The sequence below is a fragment of the Eulemur rufifrons genome, chromosome 3 (assembly GCF_041146395.1).
Source record: "Eulemur rufifrons isolate Redbay chromosome 3, OSU_ERuf_1, whole genome shotgun sequence".
Lineage (NCBI taxonomy): Eukaryota > Metazoa > Chordata > Mammalia > Primates > Lemuridae > Eulemur > Eulemur rufifrons.
In genome coordinates, this window is record NC_090985.1 from 26,813,131 (window position 1) to 26,836,274 (window position 23,144).

At 53.8% G+C, this 23,144-nt stretch overlaps 1 protein-coding gene across 1 annotated transcript in view; it reads left to right on the forward strand.

Annotated features, from left to right (window-relative positions):
- SLC45A4 (solute carrier family 45 member 4) overlaps positions 1–15,049 on the forward strand; it is a 42,412-nt gene extending 27,363 nt beyond the window's left edge. The window contains exons 2-7 of the mRNA XM_069465946.1: positions 4,480–4,668; positions 6,498–6,677; positions 7,246–8,318; positions 9,060–9,159; positions 10,695–10,906; positions 14,517–15,049. Coding sequence (XP_069322047.1) covers positions 4,480–4,668; positions 6,498–6,677; positions 7,246–8,318; positions 9,060–9,159; positions 10,695–10,906; positions 14,517–14,882 — 2,120 coding nt within the window. The 3' untranslated portion in view covers positions 14,883–15,049. The remainder of the gene's footprint in view (positions 1–4,479; positions 4,669–6,497; positions 6,678–7,245; positions 8,319–9,059; positions 9,160–10,694; positions 10,907–14,516) is intronic.
- Positions 15,050–23,144: the final 8,095 nt, after the last annotated feature.

Here is a 23,144-nt window from a genome sequence, read left to right on the forward strand (position 1 = left end):
GATCAAATGAGATACAGCCGTACTCTGTGAGTTGTATCAGTTGTCCTCAGAGGGATGTGGGGAGCTGTCCTGGGCGCCAGCAAGCCGCAGCGTCCCCTCTGGACTGTGCCAGTGGCTGCAGCTCCCCCCTCCTCCCACACCCATCATGTGGCCTGTGCCACCCTGTACCCTCCTACGTGGTGAGCCCGCCGTGGACGGGCAGGGCAGCATGGGGCGTAGCACGAGCTGGCAGTTACCAAATGAGATGCTTTGGTTCGGTAGGTGGCTTTTGCACTCCTACTGGAGATCTATCAGGGCACAAGGTATGCATGGCCCCTTTCTTAGGAGCTTCCAGGATGTCAAATCCAGGCAGAAAGCAGCCGATTATGACATCTTACACAAGCAAACCAATGCCACCTGCCTGGCAGAGCTGTTATGAGGATCAAGAGAAATAATGACTCACGTAGCCGTTCACACCCTGCCAGTAGCTCGTGCAGAACAACCTCTCTGCAGTGAAGATTCCAGGTGGAATGTCAGAACAGCTGCCTGGAGCACTGGACAGCAGCGAGGACGTGGGACCGGGAGGGAGGCAGACAGCTGGAAGGAGGGCGGGCACGGGCAGCTTTCTCGCTCTCCACGGCCTTGAACCTGCAGATTGGCTTTAGTTGATGCCACGCAAGGTGGCGGAAGCTTGTACAGATTCCTGCACTCTTACTGTCCCAAAGAACCTCAGGGAAGAATTAGAATCAAACCCTGTGTATAAACTGCGATCTCTGGCTGATCCCCGAAATATGCATTTATGGGACAGATTTCTAGCAGCTCGACAAAAGCTAAAAGAGAGTTGAGCAGAGATTTCTGTCTCTGCCACTGCAGGGAGACAGTTTTTTTTTTTAATTTGAGTCCAGCCAGGTTAACTGTTAAACAAAAATATCAACACATGTCAAGGGGCTGTGAAAGAAAGGAGAAACCCTATAACACATCACTCACTATGTGTAGGATACAACTCAGTATGACTAGACGATTTTTAAAGAGGAAAGAAAAGGTGACCCTTACTCTAGAGAAAAGGCAGCAGTGGAGACTGAGCCCCCAAGGCGATGGCTCACGCTGGAATCATCAGACAGACAGACACAGCCAGGCTCAAGGACGTAAAGGAAAACACGCTCATAACGAAAAGTAGGAAACTCCAGCAGAGAAGTAGAAGCTACAGAAAGAGAACCACATGGAAATTTACATCTGAAAAATACAATATCTTGAGATAAAAAATTAACCAGGTGTGGTTTAGAGGAGATTGGAGATGACAGAAGACAGAGTCAGCGGACTTTGGGGCCGGGCGCGGTGGCTCACGCCTGTAATCCTAGCACTCTGGGAGGCCGCGGTGGGTGGATCGCTTGAGGTCAGGAGTTCGAGACCAGCCTGAGCAAGAGCGAGACCCCGTCTCTACTAAAAATAGAAAGAAATTATCTGGCCAACTAAAATATATATAGAAAAAATTAGCCGGGCATGGTGGCACATGCCTGTAGTCCCAGCTACTTGGGAGGCTGAGGCAGGAGGATCGCTTAAGCCCAGGAGTTTGAGGTTGCTGTGAGCTAGGCTGACGCCACGGCACTCACTCTAGCCTGGGCAACAAAGTAACACTCTGTCTCAAAAAAAAAAAAAAAAAAAAAAAAAAGTCAGCGGACTTAAAGATTAATCAGTAGAAATTATCTAATCCGAAGGCCAGAGAGAACAAAGAAACAGAGGGACAGTATCAGAAGACGGTCCGCTGTGTGTGTGATTGGACCCCAGGAGAGAGGAAATAGAGAATGGGCATAAAATCTTTAAAGTCAGACACAACTGAATTTTTCCTAAATGTGGTGAAAGCCATAAATCTACAGATTCATGAAGCCCGGGGAACCCCAAGCAGGATAAATGTAAAGAAATCCTTACTTAGGCTTGTCACGAACTGCTGAAAACCAACAATACAGAGACAATCTCGAAAGCGGCCAGAGAGAAGAAGACATGTTTCCTATAAGGGAGCAGTCACACGAGTGACTTCAGCGGCCTTTTGAGAAACAGTGGCGTCCGGAAGACAGTGGGGTTACGTTTTCAAAGTCCTGGGGTGGGGAGCATTAATCCGGAATTCTGTATCCAGCAAAAAATATTCTTTTAGAATAAAAGAGTAATAAAGAGGTTCTAGAAAAAAACCTAAGAGCATTTACCATCAGCAGATCAGCTCGATAAGAAATGCTAAAGAAACTAAAGAAAATTCTTCCCCTTAAGGGATTGATATCAGATGAAAAATCAGAGTTTTCAAAACGGCAGGAGAAATTCTGAAAATAGTAAAGTGGTTTGGGTCAGGTTGACAAGGATTTGCGCGCTCTGTGGGTCCCAGGTCCCGTGAGGTGCCAGACCGGGGTGGGGCCCTCCAGGGAGGCACAGTCCCTCCGGAACACAGGTGGCCTCCTACGGTGTGGGAAGTGCAGTGGCTGGGGTGCCCAGGGCGGCAGGCACCGTGGGCAGGGGAGCAGGAGGGGCGTGGGGGCCTCCTGGGTGGATGACAGCCCCACCCAAGGAGTTTGAGCAGTGGCAGGAGGGGCTGCCCCAGGCAGGGAGGTGAGAAGAGGTGAGGTGCTGGAGGAGACCCTCCCCCATGGGGGCCAGGACCCAAGGATAACCTCCGGCAGGGAGGTGTCCTGCGCGCGCATACGCTGCAGCCCCGCAAGGAGCCACCAGTCCCCAGGCTTGCTGGCACTTACTGGTGAAGTTGTGACACATGTGAAAAAAAAATGCCAATGAGAGTGGGAGTCTGTGTGTGCTAGAGTAATAATGCTTTCCCATCTTTCCAAGATTTCCACTGTTGCATGAGCTAAATAGTTTTGATAAAGAGCCATTTCTGAGAAATAGCTATATATTAAATGTATTAATAACATATATCATATATTGTTAAACGTGGGCGGGTCGCTGTGGCCCGAGGCAGCCGTTGCTTTCCTCTTTGCACAACGTGTGGCGAAAGGCGAGGACTCCATGGCTGCCGTGCGAGTCCCAGCCCGTGCAGAGGAACACACTCAGCAAACTGCTCGTTTCCTGAAACACCAGTACTTCTGCTGACTTCAAATAGGAGTAAAACTCAACCTTCCTGAAGCTCTGCGTGGTGTAAAGGTCAAAGCAAACACCTTGCGTTCCCAGCTGATGCATAAATATTTTAATGGGCACATTAGCAATGATTTTGAAAGGCGCTTCCCTCCTCCTTTGAAAACGATTTCCTCCTCCCACACAAGTTTGTTTTTCTTACTAGTTCAACACAACATTCCATTTCTCAGTGCCTTTGGCAGCATAAAACATTGGCCAGATGAATTGCTGGCGTGCCAGAGCACCTTTATTCTTTAAGTCAGTGTTTTATTGAACTATGACACGGAGAGGTACACAGAACCTTGTCTCCCACTGGATGAGTGTCAGCAAGTGACTGTGAGGCGACCATCCAGATCGAGGACACACATCCCTCCAGTCACTGCCCCTCCCGAGGGCGACCAGCCCGAGACTGCAACAGCAGAGGTTCCTTAACGTGCCCATGGACGTCACATAGCGGGCATCACCCTGGTGTGTGCTTGCCTGTGTCTGGCCGCCTGCCTTCACATTGGGAGCGAGATTCAGCCACGTTGTTGCCGTGGCTGCGGCTCATGCGGTCCAGTTGCAGTGTGGTGCTCCAGTGCGTGGCTGGCTGTCATCGTTTATTCGCCCAACTGCTGGTGGGCATTCGGGGTTCTGTGATAGGGAGGCGGTGTGTAGATGGGGGCGGGGACATAGAGTTTGAAATCAGGCATCCCTGGGTTAAATCCTGGGCTACCACTTTCTAGCTGTGTGGCCTAGGGCAAGTTACCTAACCTCTCTGAGCTTTGGGTTCCCCATCTGTAAAACAGGCACAGTCATCCCTGCCTCCCTGGGCAGTTAGGAAGGTTCAGTGTGAGAGTGACTGGTAAGTTCCGGCTGCAACACCTTGGCTGCAGCCAGACACACACTCGTGCCACCCCCAGCCCTGCTTAGTGGCCACTGAGCATCCACTGCTGGGGTAATTGAGCCCCGGGTTGGCCGTGTGGACCTTCAGTGGGACCCACTGTGGTATATTTTCAGCCAGTGAAATCCAGAAGTTGTGGGATCTCGGTAGCTCTCTGAAGCTGCTGTCACTGTTCTCTCCTGGTGTCTACCGTCTGTGTCAAGGGATGGTGGCTCCGTGCCTGCTGCCCGAGAGGGGGCCTTCAGCCACGCCCTGAGGCCCTGCCCAGCACCAGTGTGGAGGGGTCTCGGCCTCCTATGTGCAGCCCTGGGCGAGGTGCCCTCCGGGCGTGTGCGTGGCGTGGCCGCCTGATGCTTACCCGTTAGGGGCTGGCTGATTTCAGATCACCGGGCGTTGCAGGAAAAAGAAAGTCTGCCCTGAGGTGACACAAAAGTACCCATCGTCTGTGCTTCTTGCAGCCCAGCCGGTGTGTGGTGCCTGCGTGTGTGACGGCCCTCGTGTCCTTGCAGGCCTCCCGGAGCAGTACTACAGCCTCACCTGGTTCCTGAGCCCCGTCCTTGGCCTCATCTTCACACCCCTCATTGGGTCTGCGAGCGACCGGTGCACTCTGAGCTGGGGCCGCCGGCGACCTTTCATCCTCGCCCTGTGTGTGGGTGTTCTCTTCGGCGTCGCACTTTTCCTCAACGGCTCTGCCGTCGGTAAGTGTGTCTGCCACGCTCTGCATGCAGACCTGCGAACGGCAGGCCCCGACCCGGCTGACTCTTCGCTCAGTGAGACGTGTGTGGTGCTCAGTCGCCCGGGCTGGGGCCGCCGGGGGCCGCTCAGCGGTGACCACCCCGAGGGCCCTCTTGGCAGCGCCGGCGCTGGCCCCACGTGGGAACGCCGGGGGGACCTGTTCACAGGGAAACGCTTCCTGTTGTGATCATTTGTTTTTAGTGCGTATCTGACACCACGTCCTGTTTCCAGCATTATTTCAGAAATTATCTTTTCTTTTTTTGTTCTCCTTTTCTTAGACTTGGTATTGAAAATGTCCAGAACCTAGTTTGATATTTTTTTGTTTCATGTGCTCGTGTTTTGCTTTGCCCTTTTTTGTTGTTTTGTTCTTAATTAAAGCAACTGTATGTGGGAAAATATTTTTTGCCCTGAGGGCATCCATCAAAACTGTTAAAAACAAAACGTTATTTTCTGGCAGCAGCTTTTCCAGAGGGAGGAACTGGCCCCAGGCCTGCGTCCACTCACATGGAAGTCGGGGTGTTGGAGTGTTCAGGAAGGGAAGCCCAGAAACCCCTCTGCGCAGCGAGTGTCGCTCACTCCCCCAGGCCTGGGTGGGGGTGGGGCTGTGGGCTGGCTTCGTCCCCTACCCATCCCTGCCCGAGGGTCACCTTCTTGAGTGACACCCCTTGTGTGGCCTCCTCTAGCCAGCTGGTGCCTCTGATTCAGAGTTCCGGGGTTCTGCTTCCCTGCCAGGCGCGGTCCTGCTGGCCCTCTCGGCCGTCTGTGTCACCTGAGAGCGCCACCCTGCCCGCCCCCCACCCTTACTGAGGTGCAGAGAGAATGATGGGGCTTTCTCAAGGCTGTGTCCTTGGGGGGGTCCTGCCCAGTGTGACAGGAGAACTCCAGCCCCCGCATGGACACTGTCTCAGGCCTGTGGTCCGAGAAGGCCCTCGGGGTGCTCCTGGGCAGAAAGCCCCGCCCCTGCCGGATGGTGTGTCTGTGTGAAGAGGCTTCGCAGCACTTTGGGGCGGGTCCTGGGTCGCAGCCCTCAGCCCCGCTGCCTCTGACCTTTGTCACGAGGGCACCACTTGCCTCACTGGGGCAGATGGAGACGTGGGTTTTGCTTCAGCCTTCAGAATTTGTAATGTGACCTCTGGGTTCACGTCCGGGGCAGACTCACCTGAGGCAGGTGATACGTGGTGTGTGAGGATAGTTGCTTTCAGGTGCTTTCGCCCTGTTCTAAGAGGACCCACAGGTGAGGCGAGGCCACGCGCGTCTTCCTCTTCAGACCACATCTCCTGGAGCCCAGCTGCTCAGAGGACCAGCTGGAAAAACTCCCAGGATTCTGGGCGTCATTTCCGTTCAGATCTAGACTTCTCCAGGGCGCCACAGCATCCGCCCGAGGTTGGCTGGACACCTTGGGTGAGCCTGACCTTGGAGTGTCACCAGCGTTGCCCCCCCGAGGTTAATTCCCTCGAGCAGCGTGGATGGCTGCGCGCCCAGCACAGTGGTCACCCTGTGGTGGCGGGGCTAGAAAGGGCCATTCGCCCCTTTTCTGTTTTAAAAACATAAAGGCTGATGAGTTTTCGGATGTGCAGTGAACTGCTGGCGTGAACGGGGAGAACAAATAACTCTGCAAACCACAGGACAGGGAAAGCAGAACCCACTTTCTTGACCCAGAGTCTCAGGGAAAGGACCTTGTTGTCTTCCTGGCGTGGTTTCCTGGGCCGTCTCCCCTCCGGGGACAGTTTGCTCTCAGGAGCCTGAGCTGGCCGGCGCGCAGCTCTGACGGCCTCCCCTGTGCTCCCCGCAGGCTTGGCCCTCGGCGATGTCCCCGGCCGGCAGCCCATCGGCATTGTCCTCACGGTGCTGGGGGTGGTGGTCCTGGATTTCAGCGCCGATGCGACCGAGGGGCCCATCCGTGCCTACCTGCTGGACGTGGTGGACAGCGAGGAGCAGGACATGGCCCTCAACATCCACGCCTTCTCCGCCGGTAAAGTACAGCCCGGCAGGGTGGCGGGGACGACAGCCTGTGCTCCCTCCTGAGGCCGGCACTGCGGGTCACGTGCACTCTGTCCCTCCATGTGTGGCTCCTGTGCAGACTGGCAGGCGTGGCAGTGGGTGGGGTCTTAGGGCTGAGAGGTAGCCGGAGGCGTCCCCTCCTTGCCACTGAGGATCTGCGGGGGCAAGTGGGCCCAGGTGTGCCTGGGAGGTGTGGCCACCAGGTGGATGGGCCCTTCAGCCTGCAGTTTCCACGTCCAGTGGGTGAGGGTCACCCTGTTCGCTTGGGAGGGGCATTCAGTACAGAGAGGCACGTAGGGGGGTACCTTGTGTCCCATCCTGGTGCTAGTCTGCCCTTAATTTATGAAGCAGAAAGTCTGTTAGGTGAGAATTTTCTAATCTGGGGGCAGCTGGAGGTTCTTATTTTGTTTTCCTACCGTTTCCCGTTCTCTGCCCCGAAACTTGTGTCCTGACTGTGAGTGTGGCCCTGCCCCCCGTCGGAGGGTGAAGCCCCTCCAGAGCTGTCCCCCCTGCTCACTGCCGCCTCTCCCTCCCCGCAGGCCTGGGCGGGGCCGTGGGCTACGTGCTGGGCGGGCTGGACTGGACGCAGACCTTCCTGGGCGACTGGTTCAGGACACAGAACCAGGTGCTCTTCTTCTTTGCCGCCATCGTGTTCACGGTGTCTGTGGCCCTGCACCTCTTCAGCATCGAGGAGGAGCAGTACAACCCGCAGCAGGAGCGCAGCGCCGAGGAGGATGCCCTGCCCGCCAAGCTGGGCTGCGCCCACCCCGCCACCACCCGCCTCGGCGCCCTGGACGGGGGCGAGCAGTACGGTGCCGTGCCCACGTTCCCGGACGAGGTGCAGTCAGAGCACGAGCTGCCCCTGGACTATCTTGACGTGGACATCGTGCGGAGCAAGAGCGACTCTGTGCTGCACATGCCGGATGCCACACTGGACATGGAGCCCGAGCTGCTCTTCCTGCACGACATCGAGCCCTCCATCTTCCACGACGCCTCCTACCCCGCCACGCCACGCAGCACCAGCCAGGAGCTGGCCAAGGCCAAGCTGCCCCGCCTGGCCACATTCCTCAGGGAAGCTGCCAAGGAGAATGAGACCTTGCTTGATAATCACTTGAATGAAGCTAAAGTCCCAAACGGGAGTGGCTCCCCCCCAAAAGACGTCCTCAGCGGCTACAGCAGGGCGGACATGAAGGCCTCAGCCACGTCTGGCTCCATGAGGCGGCGGAGGCACATGTTCCGCCGGCAAGCCTCCAGCACCTTCTCCTACTACGGCAAAATCGCGTCCCATTGCTACCGCTACCGGCGGGCCAACGCCGTGGTTCTGATCAAGCCGTCCCGCAGCATGAGCGACCTGTACGACATGCAGAAGCGGCAGCGACAGCGGTGCCGGCACAGGAACCAGAGCGGGGCCACCAACTCCAGCGGGGACACAGAGAGTGAAGAGGGGGAGAGCGAGACCACCGTGCGCCTGCTGTGGCTGTCCATGCTGAAGATGCCCCGCGAGCTGCTGCGGCTGTGCATCTGCCACCTCCTCACCTGGTTCTCCGTCATCGCCGAGGCCGTGTTCTACACCGACTTCATGGGCCAGGTCATCTTTGAAGGGGACCCCAAGGTGAGTGCCCGGCACCTGAGCAGGGTTCCCACTGCTGTATGCTGGGTGGGGTGGCCCTCCCTATCCTGGCCTGGGCATGGTGACAGCGCGGTGCGTTGAGAGTGCTGCCCGGGTGTGCAGGTGGGTGACAGGCAGCAGGCAGCGGCTGGGGCGCACCTCCGTTGATGTGGCCAGGGGCCGTCGTCTGAGCTGCAGACAGGTGTGCAGCGAGGTCCGCGGTGAGCAGCTGTGAGTGCCAAGTGCTGAATTCAAGTCTGAACGGGGTGTCACTGGGTTAGGATAATGACCTGGGTTAGGATAATGACCAGACTCAGGGGGCGGCTCTTCTGCTCCCGTGGTGTCAGCCAGGCTCACTCCTGCGGCTGCGTTTGCCACGAGGGCCGAGGTGGCCTCAGCACATGCTCAGGCCTCCTGTTCCCACACAGCCCGTCCCCTTTCGCATCTCACCTGAGCTGCTGCTTGTGGCGGCCCGGAGGGGGCCGAGGTGGAGACTGCAGGAGAGTCGCTTGTACAAGTGCAGAGCAGCCCAGATTTGAGGGTGGGGGCACAGACCTCCCCTCTTGTTGAGGGGGTTGGCAGAATCACCTCACAGACATCTGTGGGCTACAGGAGAGTGAAAGTGATTTTCCATATCTGACCCAGGCACAGGGTTGACTCTGCTCCTGGAGCGGTTATCACTTCTCACTTCTCTTAAAATATGAACAAAACACCCTCCTAAACCCTGTTCTCCTTCCTGAACAGGCCCCCTCCAACTCCACAGCCTGGCACGCCTACAATGCTGGGGTCAAGATGGGCTGCTGGGGCCTGGTCATTTACGCTGCTACCGGTGCTATTTGCTCAGGTGAGAGTCCTCCAGTCAGGTAAAGTGTCACACCCTGGAGATCACTTAGCGACTGGAAACACGAGGGAAAGGCCGGGTGCGGTGGCTCACGCCTGTAATCCTAGCACTCTGGGAGGCCGAGGCGGGTGGATCGCTCGAGGTCAGGAGTTCGAGACCAGCCTGAGCAAGAGCGAGACCCCCGTCTCTACTAAAAATAGAAAGAAATTATCTGGCCAACTAAAATATATATAGAAAAAATTAGCCGGGCATGGGGGCGCATGCCTGTAGTCCCAGCTACCCGGGAGGCTGAGGCAGTAGGATCGCTTAAGTCCAGGAGTTTGAGGTTGCTGTGAGCTAGGCTGACGCCACGGCACTCACTCTCGCCTGGGCAACAGAGCGAGACTCTGTCTCAAAACAAAAAAAAAGAAGAAACACGAGGGAAGCCTGCACCTTGGAAGGCGGAGGTGTCGGTCAGACCCTGGCGTCTGCCTGAACGGGCTACCCCTCGGGGAGAAGCTCTGGCTCTCGTGTCTCCTCGTCTTAGCAGAAAGGACACTGCAGGCTGACCCCAGGGGTGGGGAATCTGAGACCCCCTGGAGGCTGCTTGTGCCACCCACTGACGCTGCCCAACACTCCTGGTGCTTCTGTTTGGACATGCTGTCCTGGCCCTGCCAGCTCAGATATGGATAAAGGCCTGGCCCTGCCCGGGGCTCAGCTGGCAGTTGGAGTGGTGGGAGGAGCAGGTCCCGTCTGCCATGGGTAGCAGGCCCCTGCCCGCAGGCGCAGCTCTGTCCTGAAGGGTGGGGCCGGGGTGCCAGGGTTCAGTCCTGGGAGCAGCACGCCCAGGCTCACCGCCTGGAACTGGGCGTAACCATGGTCACTCGTTGCGTGTGGGCCGGGCTCGCCCGCCTGCCCTCTGAGCCGTGGAGGAGAAAGCTAGCTTCATTTTAGCCGGGCTGGATCTGAGGGTGACCAGGGTCAACGCCCTCGGGCAGCCAGCATGCCAATAAACAATGTTGTCACTGCTTTAACCAGAAGAATTTTGGGAGAGAGATTCTCGGCAGGGCACCCTCCCAGAGGAGGTGGCATCTGAGCTACCAGGGCAAGAAGGGTGAGGGGACACCAGAGAGGGACCCATGGGAGTAACCAGTGACAGCACGTGTTCCTGAGGCGGGGCTGCCTGGTGCCACCCTGCTTCAGACCAGGTCATCCTGGGCTCGGGCCGCAGAAGGCTGCCGAGTGGGCCTGGATCAGTGTCCTGGTGGATCAGGGAGGCCCCTGGGAGCTGCAGGAAGGGCTGGGTCATGGGGTCTGGGACTCAGGAGGGCCGTGAGCTGCAAGTGTGTTCTGGGAACACTGCGGCTGTGCCCTCCAGGGCTGCGTGGTGGCAGGCAGGGCCAAGAGGAGGTGACACTTGTCTGTGTCTGAGTGGGCCCAGGTTCAGCCCGAGGAAGTGGGGGGTGTCAGGACAAGGGAAGGGGTGGAAGGGTGGTAGAGGGAGCCTGACAGGAGTGAGCAGCTTGGTTACTGTCCCCTCCCTGTGGCCCTCTCTGCAGCCCTGCTACAGAAGTACCTGGACAACTACGACCTGAGTGTCAGGGTGATCTACGTGCTGGGGACACTGGGCTTCTCCGTCGGCACGGCTGTGATGGCCATGTTCCCCAATGTCTACATCGCCATGGTCACCATCAGCACCATGGGCGTGGTCTCCATGAGCATCTCCTACTGCCCCTACGCCCTGCTGGGGCACTACCACGAGATCAAGCAGGTGCGTCGGCCGAGGGGCCGGGACGGGCGGGCGGGCAACACAGCTCAAGACTTCAAGGGTGAGGCCGGGCGCGGTGGCTCACGCCTGTAATCCTAGCACTCTGGGAGGCCGAGCCGGGTGGATCGCTCAAGGTCAGGAGTTCGAGACCAGCCTGAGCAAGAGCGAGACCCCGTCTCTACCAAAAATAGAAAGAAATTATATGGACAACTAAAATATATATATACAAAAAATTAGCCGGGCATGGTGGCGCATGCCTGTAGTCCCAGCTACTAGGGAGGCTGAGGCAGTAGGATCGCTTAAGCCCAGGAGTTTGAGGTTGCTGTGAGCTAGACTGACGCCACGGCACTCACTCTAGCCCGGGCAACAGAGTGAGACTCTGTCTCAAAAAAAAAAAAAAAAAAGACTTCAAGGGTGGACATTCAAGACACATGTTGTCCCCTTCGGTCCTCACTTTTGAAACGGCCCGTGATGAATCCGACGGAGTTCCCACCTGCCCCTGGTCAGTCCTTGGCCACAAAAGGTCTTGTCCTTCAGCCCCCAGGCCTGCCTAGCACCTGCTTAGAGGTTTCTGGAGGCTGGCGCTTGTCACTGCGTCCTTGCTGGGGAGCTGGAGGCTGCCCCTGCTGGTCCAGTCCCCTCGATGCGGTCACGTCCCCCTCGGGACTCCAGTCGATGGAGTGAGCGCCACCCAGTGAGTTCACACCTCCTGGTAGCCACATTGGAACGGCAGAGAGGCCGGTGAAATCAATTTTATTTAACCCAATATATCTGAAACATTATTATACTTGATATGAAAAAGAATTGAGATGTTTCACATTCCTACCAAGTCTTTGGTGTTCAGTGTTTGTTCTACACGTGCAGCTCAGCTCAGATGAGCCTCGTCTCAAATTCTCAGACCGCGGCTCTCATGCTGACCACACTGACCCTTTCAAAGAGAAACGGAACGAGACCAAAAGGCCCTGTCTCTCTCTTCCCAAACCTAGACCATGTTTATTCTTCCTGTCTCTTTACATGAGTACTGAAGCAAATGTACTAATTTAGTGCATACCGGATACGGTAGTAACATCTGAATAGCAGCATTGTTTTTCAAATAAACTTTTTAATTGAAGTCTAACGTGACTACTAAATTGGAAGGAAGAGCACACTTGTAGAACCAGCCCCGACCAGAAAGAACAGTGTCAGGGCCCAGAAGCCCCCACGGCCCCCCTCCGTCTCCCTCCAACACTGTCTGCGACTCTTGCCTGTTTCCGAACTCCGGCTGGAATGTGGCTCCATTCCCTGTGACTCACTTGTGTGCCTGCTGGCGGGCAGGACTTCGTGCATTTTCACACCCGCTGCGTGGCGCGGTGTATAGGTCCACGCTGTTTGATGGGCATCGAGGGGCAATGGGGGGGCTGTTACATCTGATGCTGCCGTAAGCGTCCCCTGCCCACCTCCAACCCCATGCTGTCTGTCACAGCTGCTTGCAGAGTCTTCACTGACAGTCTACTTGGAATAGGTTGTGTGTGGTTCGAGGCAGAGCATCAGGACTCTTATTTTTTCCCCACACGCGGACGTCCACGTGTCCAGCGCCACCCCCTGCAAAGACCGTCTGCCCTCACCCCACCCCCACCCCACTGGGCAGTGTCATTTTCATCGTACAGCAGGTGTCTACGTACGTGTGTTTCTGCTCTCTGTTCGCTTCTATCCATCCGTCTGCTCTTGGACAAATGTTACACTGTCTTAAAATAGTATTATAAAAGGTCCTGAAACCTGGCAGTGTAAGTCTGTTAACTTGGTTCTTCAAGATCATCTTGGATCTTCTCAACCATTTATTTTTCATCTAAATGTTAAACTCAGCTTCTAGTCTTTTTAATCACGATCAGTTTGGAGACAGTTAATAACTTTGTAGTACCAAGCCTTTCTACCCATGAATATGATATATCCTTCTATTATTACTTCTCATAGCTCATCCGTAGATTCTTGTGGACCTTCCACATACACAACCACATCATCTATGTAAGGGAATTTTATTTCTTCCCTCCTGATCCTTTTATTTATTCTCCTGGCCTTCTTGCAATAGCTAGAACCTCCAATCTGATATTGAACAGAAGTAGCGAGAGTGTGTTTGCTCTTTCTAACTCAAAGGGGAAGCACTTAATATCTTACTGTGAAGTATGATGCGTTAACTTGTATTTTTCTGGGAATTTGGGCATTTCTTCTGACCTTTCAAATGTATTGGCATTAAATTATTCACAATATTCTCTTATGATCTAATATAATAGAACCTATAGTGATATCATCTTTTTCTTTCCTGATATTAGTTATCTGAGAGTTTATCAGTTTTGTTTTCAAAGAACCTTTGGTATTCTCAAGCCTGTCTGGTGTGTCTTTGCTTCACATTGTATTAGTTACTGCTCTTTACTGTCTCCTACCTTCTATCATGTCGTGGTTTAATTTGCTGTTTCTCATTTCTTTTTTAGCCTAATATTTGCATTTGAGGCTACTAATTTCTCTCTATGCACACCTTTAGCTGCACTCTACAAACTTTAATATGTTGTGTTTTCTTTTCAATCACTTCAAAGATTTTTTGAATTTTTTTGTTGTGGTTTCTCTTTTGAACCCTGAATTATTTAGAAATATGTTGAGGAATTTCTAAAATTTGGGGATTTTCCCATTGTCATGTTGTTACTGAGTCCCAGTGTAATTCCTCAGTGGTCAGAGAACATATTCCTTATTATTTCCGCCCTTAAAATTAACTGAGACTTCCTTTGTGGCCCCGTATATCATGTGTTGATAAATGTTCCATATGCACTTGAAAAGAATGTGTGTTCTGCACTTAGTGCTGTTTCTGTGTAAGTTAGGTCAAGTTTGTTAATTGCTTAAATCCTCTATTCTTTTACTGCTTTTTGTCTACTTTATGAAAGGCATGTTAAAATCGCCCACGGTGACTGTGGTACACATAAATGTATGTGTGCGCATTTAGAATTGCTTTTTTTTAATCTTTTTGTTGGGTTGACTTTTTTTTTCATAATCTCCAGGATAAAGTCATCTCCTTTGGCAATGTTGTCTGATAAATCCTGTGTCTTTTTTTTTTAATCCACTTTCATGGTAAAATCCTGTGTCTGATAATAGTAGTATACACCAGTTTTCATTTGTGTCTTTGTTCGAGAAATACAAAGCTGCTCACTGTTGCCATGGGTGCGGCTGCTCTACCGCGTGTGGTCACCTGCAGTTGTGCTGTTGGGAACATCAGCATGGGCTAGAGCACCCCTGCCCTCCAGCCCCGGCCAGAGACCACGAGGGCAAGGGGATGGCCCTGGCTCAACCCGGCCCTGCCACCACTCCCTGGGCTGGAGGCCAGGCCCCTGGGAGCTCATGTCCTGATTGGGTTAATGAAGTTGCTTCCACTCCTATCCTCTCTCCTATCCTCTTCTGTGATCTAGAACTTTCTACCTCTCTTACCTGCATGCTGCTGGGCAGGAGTTGGGGGTTGGGGGAGACTCAGGCAGAAGTAGTTGCCAGGAAGCTCAGTGGAAGGTAAGTCTTGTTTCCAGACTTCCAGGTTACTGGTGGATGACGATTAACCTCTCCTCGGCCGCTCACGTCCTTGTGTTCTCTTCTCCTGCAGTACGTGCACCACAGCCCTGGGAACTCCAAGCGAGGCTTCGGCATCGACTGCGCCATCCTCTCCTGCCAGGTCTACATCTCCCAGATCCTGGTGGCGTCGGCCCTCGGGGGTGTGGTTGACGCCGTGGGGACTGTCCGCGTCATCCCCATGGTGGCCTCTGTGGGCTCTTTCCTGGGCTTCCTGACGGCCACGTTCCTAGTGATCTATCCTGAGGTGTCGGAGGAGGCCAAGGAAGAGCAGAAAGTCCTGTCCTCCCAGCCAGCCGGTGAAGGCGGGGCTGGCGGGGGCCCCGAGAAGCCCACCATCCTGAAGCTCACGCGGAAGGAAGGCCCGCAAGGACTGGTGGAGACGGAGTCCATGGTCTGAGCCGCCTCCCGTTTACACGCGCGTCCCTCCAGGCTGGCGGGCGGGTGGGGGTCCAGCCGCAGGCGGGAGCAGAGGCGCTGCAGGGCCGTCCACTTGCTGTCGCGGACGCAGCGGCACAAACCAGAGTTTCTTCCCACAGCATAGTCAAAATTTAGTAGTCATAGGGTAGGTTTGAGCTACTAGGCAAAAATACCACACTAATTACTTTTTCAACAATTAAAAAATCATTTGAAATATTTTTTTAATTGAAAAAGATCTTTAATTTCAACTTTGTCTTTTATTCTGCAGGTATATTATTCTGCATGTTTTTAATGTATAAAACATTTACAATATAGATAATAAGCAATTTAGAAAAAATAAGATTTTGCATTTCTAAAATTATAATTGAAAACAAAAGCTGACGTCCGCTGCTATATCTTATCTGAATACTTCAGATAGCAGTAGTGTAGTCGGTGACAAAGTATTTTTATCAATTTGTCCTCTGTGGATGCCTATAGGTATTTGGACGTCTGTCAGATCTCATCACATTTGTTGGTGCTGCAGCTATTGGAGAGTATTTTTCTTTATGATTATTTTAGAGAAAAAAATTTTTTTTCCCGACAAATGTGGTTTTCTTAGAAAAACGGCATCTTTTTTCCTCAGAGAGTTTGACAAATTGTGCCCAGGGTAGCCCCATCCTTGGGCAGTGGCCAGCGGTTGCGGCCACGCACCAAAGCTGGGAGGAGGCGGGCCCAGAGGGAGCCCTGGGCAGGAGACAGCAATTTGCAAGGGTGGGTTCTGGACCCCTGCCCGGGGGGTGGGCCGGGGCAGGACGCAAACTCTCAGATGGGCTCCCTAGTGCGTGTCTGCACACAGGCGTGTCTGCATCCTGAGAGGGAACCCCAACCGTCTGGTCTGAAGCACTCTCCCAGGAGGCCAGGCGGCCCCTCCAGACCCTCCAGAAGTGGTGACTCTTTCATTGCACTTTGCTTAGTCTGTAAACCATTTGCTGGGGCACCCTGAGCGCAGAGCTCCAGGCGGGCGCTGCCTCCCAAGTCCTGGCGCAAGGCTACCTCGGGTGTGTGGGGGGGGGGGGGGCAGCAGCCCCAGAACAGGGAGCGTGTGGGTGCACCAGGGCCTCCTCTCCCACCTCGAAGGGGACCCACATGCTGGACTGTCGGAACTCTGTGACTTCCTCCCTGCACACCTGCTTGACGCTGGAATCGGAACAGGTGCAAAGAGAAGCAAGTGTCCATCTGAGACGGAGAAAGGCCCGCTTCCCAGACGGCTCCGCGTGGTATTTCTGGTTTCAGCAAATAAGCAAAACTCGGGGAAGTACAGTCGTCAAATGCTGCAGCTATCTGGAAATGTTTTCAAGCCACAATCTCTTTATACCGGAACAGTTTCTGCTCTTATCCGAAATGGTCAGTCTAAGCTTACCGAGATGAGGGAGGCCCCGCACGTCACACAGATAGACTTTTGTGATACTTTGCTGCCTCAAGTTGATGTTTTTTAAATAAAGTACTTTGAAATGCATGAGAATCATGCTGCAATATGATCATTCTACAGCAAATATATATATTTCAAGATGAAACTAAAGCAGTTTTTAAATAAATTACTTGAATTTTCTGTGTATTTAAAGGAATGACTGTGTTCAACGTACTTGACGGGCCTCTGGTCTCGCCCTGTCTCTTGCCGCTGGTGGCGCCTGCGGGTTGTGCATTTCGTGTCCGAGTGGCAGCTGGGTGCCTGTTGATGGGAGGTGCCTGCTCCCCGCGATGGGAACCCAGGATCGGAGGGGACCGACTTCAGGACTTCAAGAACATTTCTGTGTGAGAGAAAACTTGAATGGCCTCATGAATCTCGAGCTTGGACAGGGAGAGTCCGACTACTGACAGCGCGGCCGGCGTTGCTGCGAACGCTCCGCTGGCGGGAGCCCCCTCGGCAGGGCGACCTGACCCTTCTCCTCAGGGCAGCGGGCACCTCTGGGGTCCTCACCCCTGCCAGGCATCCTTGGCAGCTCACTCCTATGCAACTTGATTCTCTTACATGGCTTTAAGATTGTAGAACCCGAGACTTCGCTGAGGTTGCAGGACAGCTTCCCGAGTCGCAGCCCCTGTCTTAGCCGGATTATCCTGCCCTCGTCCCGACAGCTGCAACGCAGATGGAGGCTGGAGAGCAGAGGACCCAGAGCGGGGGTCGTGGTGGCCTGACTCAAGGTCTGAATGAACCGAACCAAACCCAGGGGTCCAGCCAGGAGGCCACAGGAGCCAGCGCCCGACAGCTGCATGTGCAGGAGGTTCAGGGCCCGGCTGCGACTTGATTTTCTGGAAGAAGAGGGCCTTGGTGACCACCGGCTCAACAGCGTGTTAGCCTTTGCGATCCCAGCCTTAACTCGACCATAGTCTGAAATAACAGCAAAGGACACATTGTGTTCACAGTGCAGGCCTGGTTAAAGTCACTGTTAGAATATTCACACACCGAAACACAATGCAGGCCAGTGAGGCGTGTCACTTCCTCGGTGACAGAAGTAAGCAGCTGTGCACGTTGTAGAATTTTAAAGCTATGAGCCCTTCAGATGTTTGCAACCAAAGTCTTTCTGACTGTGGAGGTCTGGTGGGTGTGCAGACCCAAAAGGAGGGGTAGATGCCTTGGTTTTAGATCAAGGGTTAGTAGCAGAGTTCGTTTCTGAAGCTGCCTTCCTGGGAGGCAGACGTGGGTGACCCTGTCGCTCGGGGTGTGGGTCCTGCCTGGACACAGGGAGGACCAGGTAGCCAGATCCTTTTGCCTCAGCCCCTGCCTTGCAATGAGATTATTTCAAGATTGCACTAACTTGAAACTACTAGTGTCATCACCTTGTGTCTTAAGGAAAGCCAAGAAGGAGGGCTGGCGTTGCAGCTTGCGTTGGTCCGACTGTGGCTCAGGTGTTCGTGTTCTCTAACATTGTACCTCAGATAGACAGATACGGAGCCTCCCCCCAGCAACCCCCCTGCCCCTGCTTCCTTGAACGGAAGGGCACTTGGTGGCCTTGTCCAAGGGGACTGGCAGGGCTGTGCCCATTCGGTAGGCTGGCCGGGTGGCTGGTGTTGAGGACGCAAGGTGGCATTAGCCATGTAGGCCCCTCAGCCTGGGGGCGCCTCCTGGCACTGAATGGGAGTGTAGGGTGTCACTGGGTCCAGTCCTGTGTGGTGTGTGCAGGTGTGTGACCAGAATAGGGTGACCTTGGTCTGATTGGTGTTTTTGTTCCCTGTAAAAGTCAGCTATGTAAAGAATCTTTTAACGAGGTGGCCCCTAATACACATGGCAGAGTTTCCGTGTGCGGGGGTGTGAGCAGGTGGGAAGGCACAGAGGCCGTGGGTGTCTGGCTGGGCCAGTCCGCCTTTGACCTGTCCCCCCAGTCTGTTGGCAGAATGGCACTGGGACATTCCCCGGTGGCTGTGGAGCTAGCAGTGGAGTGTTCCAGTTTTCTAGGGCCCCTGGGAGAAGCACTGAGTCCCATCATGTCCCTAAGGGAGGCAGGACAGCTGAGACCCCTCAGATTGTTAGTGGCTTCCTGCAGTTCTCAGGTGTGTTTCTTAAGGCCCCATGTGTGGAGAAGTAGGTCTGTGACCACTTAGGACCCCAAAGCTGAACCTCTCGTTAAGTGGCCGCAGGATGCAGCCATTGCAGCAAACAGGGGCGCGCGGGTCCTCCTGCCATGGGGACGGCCCCCGTAGCCTGGGGTGTTTGGGGGCATGTTTGAGAAATACTCTCGGAGATGCCAACTGTTCCCTGCTGTGGCTGATGGTTCGTGCGGCAGCCAGCAACAGTGACACCTAGTGTAGACCAAGTTTGTAAAACACCAAGTACTGCTGTTCACACTAGACACTAACCAGCTCGGGAAAAGATGCACCAAAATGTCACTTTTCCAAGCTTTGTCACCTCTACCTAAGCTTTTGTCCATCCTTAGCCACCAAAACTGTGAGTGTGCAAGTTACTGTCGCGGACAGTTTCCACGTGACGTCAGAAGCTGCTTCTGAAGACACCAGCTCCCTGCTTCCGAGCCTGGGCCTCCGCAGGCTGAGGCGAGGCCCCTGCTTCCGAGAGCTCCTGGGGGACTCTGCCCAGCACCCACCTGGGAATGGTGTCAGTGCAGGCCAGACATGGCCTTGGCCCACATGGCATGTTGGTGGCCCAGCCTAAAGTCATTCTTGTCACCTCCTTGTGTGAAGCCGGCCATCACCATCCTGGCCGGAGCCCCCCGGCCTTAGCCAGCCCATCCTCGGGCCCCCTGGAGAGCTGAGCACCCCTCCCTGCGGCTTGGCTTCCTCTACTCTCCCCAGGGCTGCAGGGGTGCAGTGGACTGAGACCGGCTCTAGGTGACAATGACCTGTTTGTTAGAAATGCCTCGTTACCAGAGAAACTTCCCAGGCGTCTCGGAACAAAACTATTTAGTTCCATTGTGAACTGGCCACAGGACAACTTTTTTATCAACTTATTAAGTTGGAGCACTGTACTAGCTCTTGCTGATTTAGCAATGATATAAGTGTGTGTTAAACACATGATGTTAAGTTCTATGAAAGGGATCATAGAGTGACAGCGCACATGACTTCCTTTTCTATGAGGTGGGCAGAGGTGGCCTTGAGTCTGTGTCTGTGTCTACACAGAGCCCGTGGGTGTTCTGTCTGCCAGGTAGTCCGTGTGGCCTGCCATGCTGTCCGCATCGCCTCTGTCCTGCACCTGGTTCGGTCTGTGCAGCCCCCTGGTGTTCTCCGTGCACAGACGAACCTCCCTGTGTCTGTCCTCTGTACCTCTGCGGTTGACTCAATAAACTTCTCCCTCCGAGGTGACAGTGTGGGTGTTTTTGTTGCTCCCCCACAGGCCTGCCCTCTGCCCTGCTGGAGCCGGGTGGGTCCAGTGGCGGAGGCAGACCGTGCCCTGGCTGTGGCCAAGGCCTGCAGGTGGGGGTGGGCTCATTCATTCCCCGGGGGCTCCCCCAGCTCGCACACCCATCCCTGGACCCCCAGCACAGGCCTTCTCCAGCCCTGGGCCTCCACCCTGCCTCCCTCCCCTGGCTCAGGTGGAGGCCGCCCACCCCTGCTGGAGACTTCCCGACTGTCCCTAGAGAGAACATCTGAGGGGACACAGCCCGGCTGCTGCAGCCAGCGGCGATGCTGGGCTCTGGACAGCATGTGAGCCAGTATGTACACCTGGCCTTGGGGGCCCCGGGGGACATACGAGGTCCTGGGGCGGCTGGGATGGAACGGGTCATCTTGGTCCTCAGGTGCCCTGCTGAGAAGGCTGGCAACCGCCAGTTGGCATTGGAGGAAATGAAGGGGGACCAACTTGCCCAAGGTCATGCAGCTGGTGAGAATTGAACCAGGACAGGCAAGTTTGTTCAGTGCTGCTCTGACCCTCACGGTGGGGTGCAGGGGCAAGGTTGGCAGGGTGCCGACTCCAGTGCTGGTGGGCTGGGGCCGTGGGGAGAGGGAGGAGGAGCTTTGATGACAGATGAGGGAGGGGTCACTGCAGGCTCCTGTGAAGCCTGGAGCCCCCGGGCCTGGGTGCGAGTCCTGGCTCGGCCACTCTCACTGCTTCCTGGGCGCCTTGCGGCAAGATGCGGGCTGGTGGCCCTGTCGTGGGCACTCGAGGGGTGCACGAGTTTCCACACCTGCAACAGCGGAGGAGGCTGGGCCGTCTGGGCTCCACTCGGGACCCTGCCCACGGCCCGGCTAAGAGTGCGCGGCCCCACCTGCCTCTGCCGTCCACAGAGTGCACCCCTAGACCAGGGCTGGGCGCTGGGGACACGGGCACTTCCCTCCCAAGTGGAGGGGCAGCAAGCTTGGAGGGCTTCCTGCAGTGGGGTGCTGCAGAGATCCCACGCCAGAGTGCTGAGTCCTACATCCCGGGGACCCCTCGCCAGATCCCGGTGCTGGTGGGCAGAAAGGGTGAATCGGCACCCCGCAGACCCCTCCCCAGGGCCGTGGGCGCTGTGCACTGAGCCAGGTAGGACGGGCACCCAGCCAGGCGGAGGCAGGTTCAGGGGTGTTTGCTTAACCCGCCCGCCTAGGCCACCTCACCTGCGCAGGGGACCCCCACTGAGCGACCTACACCCAACCGGAGCGCGGGGAGGGGCGGGAGGGGGCGAGCTGGGGCTGCACCGCTTTCCCCGCCTGCTTCCAAGCCCCAAGGCTTGGGGCAAGGAGCAGTCAGGATGCAGAAAATCGGTGCCCCAAACCCGGCCCCGGCCCACAAGGACTCCACAAATACTGATATTAAAACAATTTTTTTTTTTTTTTACAAAAGTTGGACCCACTATGTGGAGTTTTACAATCTACAGTTTTCTGTTTAGCAGAATATCTCGATCATGCTTCCGTATTAGTGCACGTAGAACTGCTTTTTTCAACAGCTGCTTAGCATCGCACAGTATGACTGTTTTTAATTCTGTTTTTTAACTGAGTTAAGCTTAGATACAGTGAAATGTACGGGTGTTAACTGCAATTCCATGAGTTTTGACAAATGCACACTCCTGTGGAACTAGTCCAGTCTACTTAGGACATTCCCCTCACTCTCCAGAAAGTTCTCTCTTGAATGCATCCAGTTCATTCCCCACCCACATAGGCAGTACTGTTGACTTTCACCACCATGGATTAGTTTTATCTGCTTTGAATTTCATCGAAATGGAAACATAGTTTGCAGGTTTTGTGTCTGGCTGTTCTTGAGAGTTACACAAGCTGTGTGCATCAGCAGTTCCTTGCACTGCTGTGTCCTATTCTGTCGGGAGGACATAGCACGTCATCTTCCAGGTGACGGACACTGGGCGTTCCCAGTTTAGGGCCGCTGGAAAAAAAAGATGCTGTGAACATTCTTATAAAAGTCTCTTTATAGACATGTTTTCATTTCTTGTGGGTGAATAAGTGTGGAATTGGAGAGTGGTAGGGTATGTATGTATCTATAAGAAACCGCCAAACAGTTCTCCAAAGTGGTTATGCTGTTGTTATCAGCAAAGTATGAGATCTGTTTGCTCCGCCTCCTCTCCTGCATTTGCTGTGTGAGTCAAAACGTTGGCCATTGGCCGGGCGCGGTGGCTCACGCCTGTAATCCTAGCACTCTGGGAGGCCGAGGCGGGTGGATTGCTCAAGGTCAGGAGTTCGAGACCAGCCTGAGAAAGAGTGAGACCCCGTCTCTACTAAAAATAGAAAGAAATTATATGGACAACTAAAAATATATATAGAAAAATTAGCCGGGCATAGTGGCACATGCCTGTAGTCCCAGCTACTCGGGAGGCTGAGGCAGTAGGATCGCTTAAGCCGAGGAGTCTGAGGTTGCTGTGAGCTAAGCTGACGCCACGGCACTCACTCTAGCCTGGGCAACAAAGTGAGACTCTGTCTCAAAAAAAAAAAAAAAAAAAAAAACAACAAAAAAAACGTCGGCCATTCTGGTGAGTATCAAGTGGCATTTCATAGTGATTTAATGTGCATTTCCCTGATGAATAATGATCCTAAGCATCTTTCCAAACTGGCCATGCATATAGCTGTGTTGGTAAAGTGGTTTGTGCCCACTTTTTAACTGAGCTGTTCATCTTGTTACTGATTTGTAGAAGCTCTTTACATAATTTGGATAAAAAATATCTGTCAGATACAGTATTGCAAATATTTTCTCCCAGTCCATGGTTCTCTATTCATTTTCTTAATTATATATTTTGAAGTCCAATGTATCAATTTTTTTCTTTAGTGTTCAGCATTTTTTGTGTTCTCTCTAAAAAAAGAAAATATTTGTACCAAGATTGCAGAGATATATGTGTTTCTAGAACTTCTGGCTCTACATTTAGGTCAGTGAGCCACATTGAATTAAATTTGGTATAGTGAGATAAAGGTTGAGTTTCTTGTCTTTTCCATACACACATCCACTTGTTGCAGCACCGTTTGTTGAACAGACTTTGCTTACTGGAATTGTCGTGGAATTTTTTGGTTTTGTACAGTCAACTGACTGTATACCTGTGCATCTAGACACCCTACCTTTTGTTCCATCGATCTACTTATCTATACTTACACCAAATCCTACAGTCTTAATCACTATAGCTTTTTAGTAAAGCTTTTAAAATCATGTACTATGAGCCCTCCAGCTTTGATATTCTTAAAGTTTATCGTAACTATTCTACTTTAAATTTCCATACATATGTTATAATCAAATTCTCAATTAAAAATCATATTTGGATTGTGATTGGGATTATGTTGAATCTATCAGGCCAATTTGGAAAGAGCTAACATCTTTACAATATTTAATCTTCTAATCCTTGAACAC